The following is a 14397-nucleotide window of genomic DNA, read 5'->3' on the forward strand; positions in this document are numbered from 1 at the left end:
AAAGGCGGTACTCAGGCAAGAACCTAGCAGGGCAGAGGAAAACTTCTTTTTCTTCGCCTACAAATGAAACCACAGCCTATTCAGACACAAAATAAAATCTCTTCTAATTTAATTTTAGAGCTAAGCTTCCTTGTCTAGCAAAGACAACAGAAGCACCTCATTCCAGCCCACATGTTTTAACAGTCCCAGGCAGAGACTTTCTAGAGAGTCGGTTAGAGGCCAGCGGCTCCGCTCCACCTGCCACGAACACACTCAGGGTCGCAGACGCAGCACCGAGTCGTGCCCACCTTCTCCAATTCTCTTCTCCAGAAGTTGTCCACATTCGAAAAGAAAACCGCTCTGTTGGACAACTGGTCTGGGGAGCCCTGTGGGTACCGGGGCCAGCTGTGCCCACTGCGGTGACGGTGCCCACCAGCCAGCCAGCGACGAGCAGGGGCGACCCCAGCAGGCGTGGAGCCTCCGGCCCCCAGGACGAGACGCTCAGCGCGTCAGCGCCCACATACCCGCCGCCCCCATACGGGCTCAGAGCACAGCACTGCTCTCGGTGCTGAGAACCCAGGGCCCGCCCCCGCCACGCCCCCGCCACGCCCCCAAAGCCTACAAGAACGCCTCGCAGCGCTGGCGGTCCGCTTCCACAGGACGAGACTGACCCTCGTGGGCACTGCGCCCCGCACGCCAGCGCGCTCGGGAGCCCGGCCCTGAGTCCCCGGCGCGCTCATCACCTCTTGTAGGCCGAGTGGTCGTTCTTCACGCTGCACTTCATGTTCTTCAGCTCGTCCAGCACGGCAAACATGTTGATGAACTTGCCCAGGGTGATCAGGTAGGCTTCGGACACGAAGTCCTTCCTTCTCTCCGCGTGACACAGGCGCCTCACCTCCCCACAAAAACGCTCGATGGCGTTTCTCTGCGCAGAGGAAGCGGGGGCAGAAACGCGGCTTTCAGGGACGGGCCAACCCCAGGCCCAGCTCCAAGCACAGGGTCCAGAGTCACGTTACTCGCTGATGAAGCACCCAACCAACGAGTGCATGTTTACAGCTCGGGTAAAGAGACATGTTTCTAGAAAGTGATTTCCACGTGCCTTGGCTCTGTAACAATCATCATCAACTTTGCCCTTTACCAACTATGTCCCCAAAGTAGAAGAATTTTGTTGATTATTCCAGCAAAGTTACTGAGCAAATGCTCCAATAGAATGTCTGTAAAGCAAACTGCTTTAGCTTTTAGAGTTGAAAAAGGGGGTGGGGGCTTCCCTGGTGGCGCAGTGGTTGAGAGTCCACCTGCCGATGCAGGGGACACGGGTTCGTGCCCCAGTCCGAGAAGATCCCACATGCCGCGGAGGGGCTGGGCCCGTGAGCCATGGCCGCTGAGCCTGCGCGTCCGGAGCCTGTGCTCCGCAACGGGAAAGGCCACAACAGTGAGAGGCCCGCGTACCGCCAAAAAAAAAAAAAAAAGGGGGTGGGAGGATTTCCACTTGACAATTTTTAAGATAAGACAAAAATTCATCACCTAAGAAGTTCTATATTCTCCCTTCTCCCTTCGCTAAAGGGTTCTATAATAAAAACTTTCACACATTTCTAAACTATGTCTTTTAAAAAGCCAGCAAGTCTCTCCCTGTGGCCACTCTGCTTAACCCAAGGGCAAGAAGGAGCCAAGGCCAGGGCGAAGCCCACCAGAGTGGACAGTGGGGGGAAAATACCTGAAAACCAGATGAATCGAAAGTGTAAGCCTGTAAGTGTACTGACAGAAAGTAGTCTCCGTGCAGGAACTACAAATTCACTCTGGAGGGGAGAAGAGAAGTGAAACCCAGCAGCAGCACTTATTCTGAAAGGGCCAGTAACGCTTTGGACTGTCTAAGGCTTAGTTCCCTTTGCTCTCAGAGCTATTGTGATCGCTTGAATTTACATGCACTTTGTTTAGTTAGTAGATGGTGCCTCTAAACCCCTACGATTATTTCACTGTTTTACCTGGAAGTACATAAAATTCATCAGTTTTGTGACCTCAGGCTCAAGGACCTCCACGGTTTTCTCATAAATTTCCACTCTGTTAGGCTGTTCGTTACATTTCACCTGGGAGAAAACAAACATGACATAGAGAGGCTTCAACCCAGAGAGGATGTCGGGAGTGCGCTGGGATGGAGCAGGCCAGAGGTGGGGCGGGGTCTGACTGGGCGGGGACGACTGGACGGGGGATGAGGGCGTGGCCAGTGGGGGGGTGGGGTCTGGCTGGGATGGGGCACCTGCGGGATGGCCCGAGAGCAGCTCCTCCAGGTGTACAGCATGACGGCGTACTCTTGGCCTTCCTCCAGCATCTCGTTCTGCAGGGGTACACGGGGCAAATCAAAGGCAAGCAGAACAATCATAAAAAAGGAGATGCCAAATCGCCAACAGCTAGAGCCATAAACCATGGTGGAGAGGCCAGGAGGACCCTCCCTTTGAGGGACAGAAAAGCACCAGGACCTGTGTGCCAAGAGACAGCTGCTAAGATACTGGTGACACTGCAGACCACCCCAAACACCCCCATGGCTTCTGCAGGCTGAAGAGGGGTATCAGCGACATGCAGCCACCTCTGCCCAGGGGCAGCACAGCCCAGGGCACCTGCTGTAGCCGCCACACCTCAGGTCCACTCAGCCCCAAGCCACCTGCTGGCAGTGCAGACCTGAAGCTGGGGACATGGGAAGCGTGCAGTGCAGCTGAATGCACACGGGGTCCTCACAGCCGCCCCACCAAGCCACACAGAGCCTCCTGGCCCCGAAGGAAGACTAACACGCTCTGCTGTCCCCAGGGCGGGGAGGGAAAGCACTTAAAATCCAGGGAGAGTATCCATGGGAAGAGGACTGCCATCATTTCAAAACTGCTTTGGTGCCTACTCCTTCTTTCACGTTATTTCCTTTGGTAAAAATGGCAAAAATTGCACAGATGTCCTTGAAAATGTTGACTACAGTTTGGTGATGTTTTTAAGATGCTTTAAAGTGCTCACAACCTTTGACCTAGTAACTTCACTTCTACAAATCTAGCCAGTGAGACTAATGATATAGTTAGGAAGATGTTCATCACAGCATTTTTTACTAGAAGAAATCAAGGCAAACTAAGTAAACATAGTTAAATTTTGCAAATTAGTTAAAATTTGCAAAAATAGTTAAATTTGTACACTTAAAAAGTGGACTAGACAGCCATTAAAAATTACTTCATCTGGTGCGTTTTAATGACATGTTAAAATGTTCATGAAGTCATTATAATACGTAATTATAATAACAATGCAATTCATTTACGCAGTCTAAATCCCATATGGGTGTGTACCTGGTATGCTTGAGTACAAGTATAAAAGAGGGAGAATGGGTTCCCTCAAAATGCTGACAAAGGTTTTCTCTGGGCCACAGAAGCCAGGTTTTCATAAAGAGCATATATTGTTCTTATAATTTAAAAAAAAAAAGGTGCTTTAAAAAAACATAAGACACTTCATTCACTTTCTTCTCTTCTTCCTCACTATGTATCCTATCAGGATAATACCAAAAAAAGTGACATTTGCTATTCAGACATGCCATCCCCCCAGAGGAAACTGTGCAGAGTTACCATGCTAGAATGGACGGTCGCTTGTTCAATGTATCTTGCAATGCCAGTGACAAATGCATTTCTGTCTTCAAAATTAGTGTTGAAGTTTGGCTGCAAGGAAGAAGAAAACCATCAAGCGGAGGTCAGCACCACAGGCCACGCATCCCGCGGCCGCCCAGCACCCACCTGGTAGAGCAGAGAGGATGGCGGGGGCTCGATGCAGGGCTGCTGGTCGGGCAGAGGCAGCTCTTCCAACAGGTCCACGTTGGACAGCGCATCCTCCAGCGTCACCTGGGCTGCCATCCTGCCCTAGGACAAAACACAAAGTCCCCCCAGGCCATGGGGCACCCTGACAGTCCTTCCAGGGTGGGGTGCTTAGCGCCCTGCTCCCCTGTGCCCTCTCCTCAGGGAGCTGGGGGCGGCGGAGGGGTTTCGGCCCATCCCTGGGGTCTGGCATCTCTCTCCAGGCTCACCAGCAGGGGAGTCACAACACAGCCTCTGCTGGCCGTGGAGTAGGGCGCATGGGCCAACACACGTGCCGTCACCCCCTGCCACCTAACCACCTCAGGGCCACCATCCTGGAGGGCTCTCCATGAGGGATGACAACCCCTCACTGAGCTGGAGGTGGGAACAGCTCCTCCAGTACCATGTCTGCCTCCAGGGGCCGACGGTGCTTCCCTGCCAGTGGCGCTTCCCAGGCGCGTCCTCCAAGCAGGGCCACACACTAGGGACAGAGATGGACGAGGCCAGAGCCCTGCCTCCAGGAATACAGGGCAGCCTGCGGCGCCCACTGAGGTGAGGGCCGGCGGCCAAGGGAAGGAAATAGGGAGGGAATATTGGCAGAGGCCTGAGAGCCTGCACTCTGCAGCCGCCAGACAGAAGCCCAGCAACAGAGATGGACTTCACCTGCCCCGGCTACGCCAGCTCCAGGAGAGAGGAGTCAGCTCACTCCAGCTTGCCTCCGCTGAGTGCTGCTGTGACCCTGGACAGGACTCAGGGACGAGCTCTGACTCCAGACGGGCACACCAAGCAACCCCGCCCCTGGCAGGATCCTGGGGTAGCTCTGACCTCAGACAGGTTGCGTGGGGCAGCTACATGGGAAGCTACGTTCACTCTGAGAAGGAAAGGGCGGCAAGCGGGCTGGACAAGAAACTGAAGGAAGAAGCACCCGTTGCTCCACCTGGCAACCGGGCCCCAGGCAAGGCATGGGCGTGGACGTGTATGGCAGGGCAGGTTTCCAGAGCCCCGGCATACTGGTTAGAGGACCAACAAGGGAACCCCAGGCCCCTGGAAAGCCCCAAGGCCGGTGTGGAGAGGAAGAAGCTTGGAAGAGCAAGCCCCCAAAGTTGCTCATGAATGTCAGGCCCACCCCCAAGCTGTGTGGATCTGATCCTGACACCCCAAGCCCTGAGACCATGGCCAGGTCCCAGACAGCCACAGGAGGCACACACAGGCCAGATCCAATGGCATGGCTGAGGCTCCAAAGACAGAACTGACATGGAACCGTAACCCAGAGAGGGCAGGTCAGAACTGCACCTAAATCAAACGAGGTCGTTTGCCTGCTAAAATGGAAACAGCGACATTTTCCTAGGATTTAAACAAGACCCAGAGTCTCATACTATAATATCCAAAATGTCCAGCTGCAATCCTTAACTACTCAGCAAAGAACCAGTAGTGTCTTAACCCCTATGGGAAAAGATGAGCCACAGATACCAATACCAAAATAACAGATGCTACAACTATCTACCAGATTTAAAGCACCTACTCTAAAAATGCTCTAAACAAACATAGCACTCCTGAACTGAACCAAAAAACTGAAAGACAGCAAATAAATAAATAAAGAACCAAATGGGAATTCAGAACTAAAAAATACAATACTGAAATTTTAAAAACTCCCCATATGAGCTTAAAAGCAGAGGAAAGATTAGTGAACTTGAAGACAGAGCAAAAGAAATGATCTGAATGACAGAGAGAAAAAAGATTGAAAAAAAATGAAGAGCTTTGAGGACCTTTGGGACAAGAGAAAAAGTCTAACTGTCTCATCAGAGTGCAAAAAGGGGAGCAAAGTGGGCATGGCTGGAAAAATAGCTGAAAACATGACTGAAAACTTTGCAAATGTGGCACAACTTTGATCTGCAGATTCAAGAAGCTCAAGAGACCCCAAACGAGATAAACCTAAAGAAATCCCTACCCAGACACATCACAGTCACACTGCTGAAAAATAAAGACAATGAAAAAAATATCTTAAAAAGAGCCCGAGAAAAGTGGCTCATGACCTAGAGACCACGTTCACAATTTGAACGTGGACCTCTCCCCAGAAACCAGGGGGACCTAAAGAAGTAGAAGGCACTTTTTAGGCTGAAAAAGAAGTGTCCTGAAGATGAAATAAGGACATGCTCAGAGGAAGGAGAATCAAAAGGATCCATAGACAGCAGGCGAACACAAGTTCCTCAAATAGAAGGAAATGATACCAGAAGGAAACTTGGGACATAAAAAGCAAAAGCAAGAGAAAGGGTAAACACTGAGTACACAGAGTAGTAGACAGCTTCCTCTAGAGGTCTTTAAAAGATGTTTGGTGGCTGAAAGCAAAAATGAAAATATTGTCTGAGGGAGTATTCAGTGTATAGAAATGTAGTATGTAAGAGAACTATAGGGCTTCCCTGGTGGCGCAGTGGTTGAGAGTCCGCCTGCCGATGCAGGGGACACGGGTTCGTGCCCTGGTCCGGGAGGATCCCACATGCCACGGAGTGGCTGGGCCCATGAACCATGGCCGCTGAGCCTGTGCGTCTGGAGCCTGTGCTCTGCAACAGGAGAGGCCACAACAGTGAGAGGCCCGCGTACCGCAAAAAAACCCAAAACAAACAAACAAAAAAAACTATAACATAAAGGGAGAAGGCAAAAGGACCTACATGGTGTAAGATTTTTGCATTTCACTTGAAGTATTGCAATACTGATTCCACGTAGATTGAAAAGTTAGCATGTATTTGTAATCCCTAAAGCAACCACTTAAAAAAACTATACAAAGTAATATAGGTAACTCATAAAAAGACTGTTTAAAACAATTTTAATGGAACACTAAAAAATATTCAAATAACCTCAGAGTTGTGATCTTCCTTCTGCCATGTGAGGACACAATGAGCAGTTGGTGTCTGCAGTCCAGAGAAGGGCCCTCCGACTGTGTAACCAGTGCCAAGGTGTGGGTTTCCCCACATCATCAAGCACCAGCTTGTGTCCTACAACTCAACTTAATTCTGACATTACCTACCTGCATGTTAAGGGCGCAGTCCCACAAGACAGCCACTCCCTGCGATGGCAATCACAAGACCAGGTTATCACCTGTACTTCTGAACAACCAGCTATGCATGGGAGGTCCCAATGACCCCCTCCTTGGGTTCCATTAATTTGCTGGAGCAGCTCACAGACCTCAGAGAAACATTTTACTGACTGGATTGCTGGTTTATTATAAAGGACATAACTCAGGAACAGCCAGAGGCAAGAGATGCATAGGGTGAGGTATGCGAGAAGGGGCATGAGCTTGCATGTCTTCTCCAGGCACACCACTCCCCCCGCATCTCCACACATTCAGCAACCTGTAGGCTCTCTGAACCCCTGTCCTTTTGGGTTTTTATGGAGGTTTCATTACACCGACATGATTGACTAAATCACTGGTCACTAGTGACAGAGGTCAATGAATGGGACCTAAAGTTCCAACTCCATTCCTAGTTGGTTCCCCTGGCAGCCAGCTCTCATCCTTAGGTGCTTTCCAAAAGTCACCACATTAACATAAACTCAGGTGTGGTTGAAGGGAGTTTGCTGTATCAAGACACCTCTGTCACTCTCATCTCTTGGGAAATTCCCTGGATTTAGGAGCTCTGTGGCAGAAACAGGCAAAGACCAAATATATGTTTCTTATTAAAAATCACAATATCATAGGCTCTTACTAGAACCTGACCATGCTGGCACACTGACACCCTAATCTCAGACTTCTAGCCTCCAGAACTGTGAGAAATAAATTTCTATTGTTTATAAGCCAAAAAGAGAGAGAAACAGAGAGGGAGGGAGGGATCTAACAGGAATCGAATAATAAAATGGTAGAACTAAACAAACATATCAATAATTAGATTTATCACAAGTTGAAACACACCAATTAAAAGACACAGATCACCAGAATGGATTTTAAAACTCCTGACCCAGCAATATGCCAGCTATAAGAAACTCACTTCAAACATAATGACATAGGTAGGCTGACAGTAAAAGGGGGAAAGAGAAACTGTGCAAGAAAAGGAAGCTGGACTACTTGAGTGTCAGACAAAGCCAACTTCAGAGCAGGAAGTTACCAGGGATAAAGTCTGGGGCTGCATAACGACAGAAGGTCATTCAGCAAGGAGACAGACCCACGCTCAGGGTGGATGCACTAACGAGAGAGCGGCAAACCAGGCAAACGCTGACGGCGCCGAAAGGGGAAGTAACTCCACCCTGGAGACAACCACAGCTCTCAGCCAGCAGCAGGAGATGAGCAGGACACACAGGACAGACACCAAGGGAGCGACAGGGCCTGACGGCGGTTCACAGAACACCCCTCCCGACAGCACGGTGCTAACTATGAATTTTAAATGTAGCAGATACTTTTCAAAATAATGAAAACTTTTTCCTTCCATTACCAACTTCCTTCTAGCATCACAACTTCCTATTCCACATGCTCAAGAAAAGACACACGCCCAGGACGGGGGATGCATAGAGCCACATCCTCATCCTGGTCACTGCCTTGCAGAGCCAGTGCGGGGCCCCAGTGGTGCCCACACACGGCACCTCAAAGCTGATGGCCTCCAAGGGGCCAGGCTGCCCCACGATGATCTTGCGGCCCCTCGGGGCTGCTTGGCCTCACCTCTGTGCCTCCCACCCCCGCGAGTCAATGAGAAAAACTGGTCGGGCCAACCACCCTGGGACAGCCACACAGCTCACATGACAGGCCGCCCTGGCTGTCTGCCCAGTGCCCGCGGGACCCCCTCCCTCCCCCACCTCTGCCCGGGACAGTCCAGGAGAACCCAGGTACGGAACTGGTGCACGAGGGTTGCAGAAAGCCTCCGTGACACACTTGGGTCACATCCCAGGAAAAATGTCAAATGTTCAACTTATTTCCAATCAATGTGTAAGGACATATTTCTTTGTTGTGGTTTATATATACAGTGGAATATTATGTGGTCTTAATAAGGAAGGAAATTCTGACACATGAGACAACATGAATGAACCCTGAAGACATGCTAAGGGAAATAAGCCAGTCACAAGCGGACAAATACTGCACGATTCCTCTCACATGAGAGGAGACAAATTCATAGAAGGAAAGTAAAATGGTGGTTAGCAAGGGGTTGGAGGGGCGGGGACTGGGGAGTTACTGTCTAATGGGCATAGAGTTCCAGTTCGGGAAGATGGAGAAAGTTCTGGAGATGGACGGTGGTGATGGCTGCACAACAGTGTGAATGTTTCAAATGGCAAATTTTATATGTTATGTATATTTTACTACAATTAAAAAATTAGGAGCAAAAAATTAGCAATATGTATTGTAGATAAATCAGAAAATATAGAAAGGTAAAGGAAATTATCCAAGCACAGGGAGATCAACTCGGTGCTCTGTGACCACCTAGAGGAGTGGGATAGGGAGGGCGGGAGGGAGGGAGACGCAAGAGGGAAGAGATATGGGGACATATGTATATGTATAACTGATTCACTTTGTTATAAAGCAGAAACTAACACACCATTGTAAAGCAATTATACTCCAATAAAGATTAAAAAACAAAAAAGAAATTATCCATAATCCCCTGATTCGTCACAGAAACAAGATGATAGAAGCTGTTTTGTAAGCTACTTTTCCCTTCCAACTTCCATAAAAACGTTGACGTTGTGGAACATTCTTTCATAGCATCTTTTAAGCTCCATGTGAACCACGGGTCAAGGCCCCGCCGCCACTCACGGAGGCTCTCTCCTATTTGCTGCATTTCCCTCCCCATGTTTTTCGGTCAGGAACACCCCCTACAAACACCCAATTCCAGGGCCACGGGCACCCCCGCGACTCTCCAACCCGTGCATCTTCCACAAACGCACGTCTGCCCGGCCTCTGCCTGACCTGTTGAGGAAACCTGGAACTGCCAGTTCCGAGTCCAAGTCCCCCGTCTCCGTCTCGCCTTCTTCTTTGACAGCTCAGAATTCCCTTTAACTCCGTTCACTTTTCTCTATCTCTAACGGCCGCCCCTCGTCAGGGGTGACCCACGCTCCCTACCCGTGCCCGCTGCCACCCAGACCCAGAGCCTCGCCAGCCCCTCCTCCCAGCCTCACGTCGGGCCCACTGGGGCTCCTTCCCAGCACGACACAGGGGCCTTGTGTGTCTGGTCACTGCACGGCCCTGGGACGGAGCCTCAACTACACCTGAAGGACCCACACGCCTTTGCAGCGGGCTTCCACTGGTGCCAAAGCCCAAGAGCGTAACCAAAGTAACACATTTGGAACGCACCCAAACCTGCCCGCGCTGCCATGCGGGAGTTTACGGTTTAACAACTCGATTGCATTTCTGTCTCCTCTGGCTCAGCTCCAAGGAGCTCATACGGCTCCACGGCTTGGGGCCTGGTCACAGCAGGGTGGCATGTGACCACAGACACAGAGGGGAGGCCACGTGAGCACACGGCGAGAAGGCGGCCGTCTGCAAGCCACGGAGAGGCGCCTCGGAGGGAAGCAGCCCTGCCGACACCTCGATCTCAGACTTCCAGCCTCCAGCGCTGTGAGGGAGTCTGCTAAGCCGCCCAGACTAACACAGCCAAGATCGGGTAGAGCAGAATCTCCCAGACAGGGTCCCTACACCCCTCTGCTGACTGGCCACGAAAACCATCCCCGTGCTGGTGTTTTTCTGATCATAAAACAATACAGGCTCGATGCAGAAAAAGACTGCTGAAAGCAAAAACCAGCTGACCCACTCGGGCCTCACTCTGAAAGTACCAGCGTCAGCACTTCTGGTCCGTGACCGCCCCCAACACCCATCCTTCCTCCCCCTGGGGGTGAAACAACTGCAAACAGACGTTGTCCACCCAAAAACAGGAAAGCCAGGCTTTTTCTTCCTTGACTGATTTCTTTCAGCAGCAGTTCCTAACCCTGTTTCTGATCCCTACAGCTTGTCAAGTTATAAAAATGAATTTAAAGATGTCAGCGGAACTGCCTTTTAACAAGCTATCAACTAATTTATTTTGCAAGTTTACGAGTTTTTAAAATAAAGATTTCAAAAAAGGACACACTGGGACTTCCCTGGCGGTCCAGTGGCTAAGACTCTGCGCTCCCACTGCAGGGGGCACGGGTTCGATCCCTGGTAGGGGGAACTAAGATCCTGCATGCGGCACGGTGCAGCCAAAAAAAAAAAGACATGCTGATCTCACTTTGCTGCTGCTGGAGTGTCCCTGACTCAGGGATCCCCGGGGCTCTGGGGACACGCGTACTCTGGACAGTTCCCCACAGGTAGGGTGGGCGAGCGGGAAGCCAGAGCTCTGAGCTGGTGGCAATTCACCCGCCCTGTGCACCACCACCCACCCTGCTTGTTCCTTTAACGGGCAGTGTCCTGGGGCCCCACGGCAGGGCCCTGGCACTCGGACGGTGTGCCCACGCCTGTGAGCTGGAGAGGCGGAGAGTGGGCGAGCTTCCCCGGTACGGCTGAGATGCAGGGATGCTGTGCTGTGACACACCGCAACACTCACAGCCAGCGAGACCCCGGGGCCCAGCTGCTTCCTCCTCCTATGCTCCCCACCCCCTGCCCTTGGGTGAGGGCCTCCCGGGGCCCAGGGCCTCTTCTGACTCAGCTGACACACCATCTTGCAACCGAAACTCAGGCTCAGGTCTGTGCAGGGCAGGGCCTTTGAAATCCTGCCTCCGTAAGGGGACCTCCCCTCTCCTGCCATGACATGGACCCCCTGCATGGAGCAGCACCAACCCCACTCCACCCAGGACCAGCACCTAGACAATGCTTCTGGCGTAGCTCACAAGCAGAGCGAGCTGGGGGCACCCTTCCTGGACTTGGAGCCGATGTGTGACCAGAGCTAAGGCCCAAGGAAGGCACCCTTTGAACCTCAGGTGGCCACCACAGGCAGGCATCAGAGAACCCCAGGTGGGCTCAGGGGACCACAGATGGGGATCAAGCCACCTCAGGTGGGCAGGAGGTCAAGGTTCCCAGTGCCGGGCTAGAGACCCCATGGCCGCTGCCCCCCTTTCTCCCCAACGTGGCACCGTCCACCCCTCAGCCTAGATCACCCTACAACTTCCCAACAAGTCATCCTCACGGTCACCCTCAGGGTGAGGTCATCACACTCTGACAGATGATCAGAGCAAGGCACAGAGCCGCACGGCCACAGAGTAAGGGCAGAGCCAGCGTGACCCCAGCGCCAGGTACCGTGTGCACCCGGGCCGAGCACAGCGGTAGAGAAGCCGGCCAGGCCTGAGGGCAGGAGAGGGGCAGCAAGAGCCCGAACCCCAGAGCAGCTGCTGGGGTCGAGAGAACAGCGCTGGGAATGGGGACGGGCTGCGGTGAGCAGCCCAGGGAGAGAAGAGGATGGTGTCCGTGAATCGCAGCAGCCACCACACACTTCAAAAGCAAGAACAGCAGATAACAGGACTTTTGTTGTTGAATGAGCACGATCTGATCGTTTTCCCTGTTTCTGGGCAGGACGAAAGGGAAGCCTCCTCTGTTTGCTGGTAGTTCAGTTCAAAGGTAATAACAGACAACGAGTCCTTACATAATTCAACCATTGTAAAAAAGGAAAAAAGAACACTTAGGCTAGGCTGCAGAGAATGAATAGAAATTAAAGCGGAGAGACTAATTTTCAACCTGGTAGCATGGGGGGCACCAAGAGATTAAAAGGAAAAGAGGAAAAAAGTATGTGTATGGGTATGTTTGTTTTCAATAAGCCAGTATCACTGGGCGAACACAGGCTCCCCATCAGAACACTGGCTGCAGAGACAAGATGAAACAAAGGAGCAAGACAAGAAAGGTGCCTTAGGAGATGGACCTCAAAGGTGAGGCGCGGGCCTCCCTGGGGGCGCAGTGGTTGAGAGTCCGCCTGCCGATGCAGGGGACGCGGGTTCGTGCCCCGGTCTGGGAGGATCCCACGTGCCGCAGAGCGGCTGGGCCCGTGAGCCATGGCCGCTGAGCCTGTGAGTCCGGAGCCTGTGCTCCGCAGCGGGAGGAAAAAAAAAAAGGTTAGGCGCCAGGACAGATGGTGGGGGTAGTGAGGAGGGGCGCCCTCGGAGGTCCACGGTCCAGACTCCCTGAGAAGGCCCCGGAGAGTGCAGCGTCCAGAGGCATCCACTCCTGAAGGGTCCAGGCCTGGTTCAGACCCTCGATGCACCTCTGCCAACCACACACAAGGCTCCCTCCAGGCCCAGACAACCTCAGTCCGCACTGCCTGTGGGGACCGGCCTGGTACAGGACATGGGCCACGGAGGGGGGTGCCTTGTGTTTTGCCAGATTAGAGGATAAACTTCTATCACCGTGGAGATGTATTTATTTTCTATGACCATCTATACCTCTAGTACTGCTCTGGAAACAAAAAAAAACAGCTAAAACACTTTCTGGTTGAATCACTTGCATGTATTTGGAAGAGAACATTCATCTATCAGCAGATAAGGTAAAAACAAAGAGCAAGAATAAATAAATAGCAAAAAAGGTGGAGCCCAGTGGGGAAGGGACATCAGCTTGAGGAGGGCGACCATTTAGAAGGCTGGGTTAAAAACACTAAGAGAAACAGCTCAAAACATAAGCAGTTAAGCAAGCAAACTCGGTTTCTGGTTACTTCTCTTCCCAAAAGCAGCTGAATTTAAATCTTCCACAAATCAAGCATTTAAATCCAACTGGTCTTTCACACCCATAAAAGAACTTGGCACATAGTTTCAGAGAATCTAGCACTTTCCTCAAGGCAAGGTCTTAATTTACTGTCCATGAAAACAAATGAAATTAAAACTTACACTAGGTATGTGCCTATTAATAAACAGTAGGCTTCCAGGGACTGGGGGCGGGGGGAGGATGTGGACCCAGCTCATAAATGGGACTAAAAATTGACCCTGAGACCCTGGAGGGTCAGGCAGCAGGAGCTGGCAACTGGATGCCCCGAGAAAGGGCTGCAGCGGGGGGATGCCAACCCATGGGCCAGGAACTGGAGACCAGGGGGCACGCTGGGCCAGACAGACGGGGCAGGGCGGGCAGGAGGCTGTGTGAGCGCCATACACAGGTAGGGAGGGCGTCCAGCACAGATGGGGCCCGGGGTCAGACGCAAAGCTAAGTGAGGGTGCATCCCAGCCAAGAGCCAGCAAGCAGGCATTCTGCACAGGCCCGGTGAGCTTTAAAACAGAATTGCCAAGGCAGCTCGACACCCAGGTTGCAAAACATGGCAAAACCACAGGAGGGAAAATGCAGAACTCATGGCTCAGATGCCCATCCAGACGTCCTGACTGTGGCACCACAGTGACAGCGCTGCCTGTGTGTCAATGCCACCCTTCAAGCCCACGTGACCTGAGCGACAGGGTGCTTCTTCTGGAAAGAGGGTCTCCCCAGCATCTCCAAATGTGTAATATTTTTTACTTTACAACTTGACAGCATTTCACTTGTCAAACCCCACAGCATAACCAAACCACAACAAACTACGAAATGTTTCTGCTAACATGCACAAGACGCACACTGATTTTCTTCCTCTTCTATATATACAAATAACAGTACTTCCCAGAAAAGTACAAACGTCCCATTTTTTGTGCAATCTGTTCACATGTAAAATAAATCATCTGAGGAAGAGAAGCATACTTTATTCAACTGTGCCTTTCTCTCCCGCATTTT

At 51.6% G+C, this 14397-nt stretch overlaps 1 protein-coding gene across 3 annotated transcripts in view; it reads right to left on the reverse strand.

Annotated features, from left to right (window-relative positions):
- Positions 1-14397, reverse strand: part of CYFIP1 (cytoplasmic FMR1 interacting protein 1) — a 92295-nt gene that overhangs the window by 63645 nt on the left and 14253 nt on the right. For 2 of the 3 annotated variants that reach the window (XM_081243214.1, XM_081243212.1), the window contains exons 2-6: positions 3732-3854; positions 3567-3656; positions 2234-2311; positions 1962-2063; positions 723-904 (exon numbers count right to left, since the gene is read on the reverse strand). In XM_081243214.1, the coding sequence (XP_081099340.1) occupies positions 723-904; positions 1962-2063; positions 2234-2311; positions 3567-3656; positions 3732-3848 (569 nt within the window). In that variant the 5' untranslated portion in view covers positions 3849-3854. The remainder of the gene's footprint in view (positions 1-722; positions 905-1961; positions 2064-2233; positions 2312-3566; positions 3657-3731; positions 3855-14397) is intronic. The other variant, XM_081243213.1, reaches the window with a different exon arrangement.

This window comes from Mesoplodon bidens (assembly GCF_964165515.1).
Source record: "Mesoplodon bidens genome assembly, chromosome: 8".
Taxonomy (NCBI): Eukaryota; Metazoa; Chordata; class Mammalia; order Artiodactyla; family Ziphiidae; genus Mesoplodon; species Mesoplodon bidens.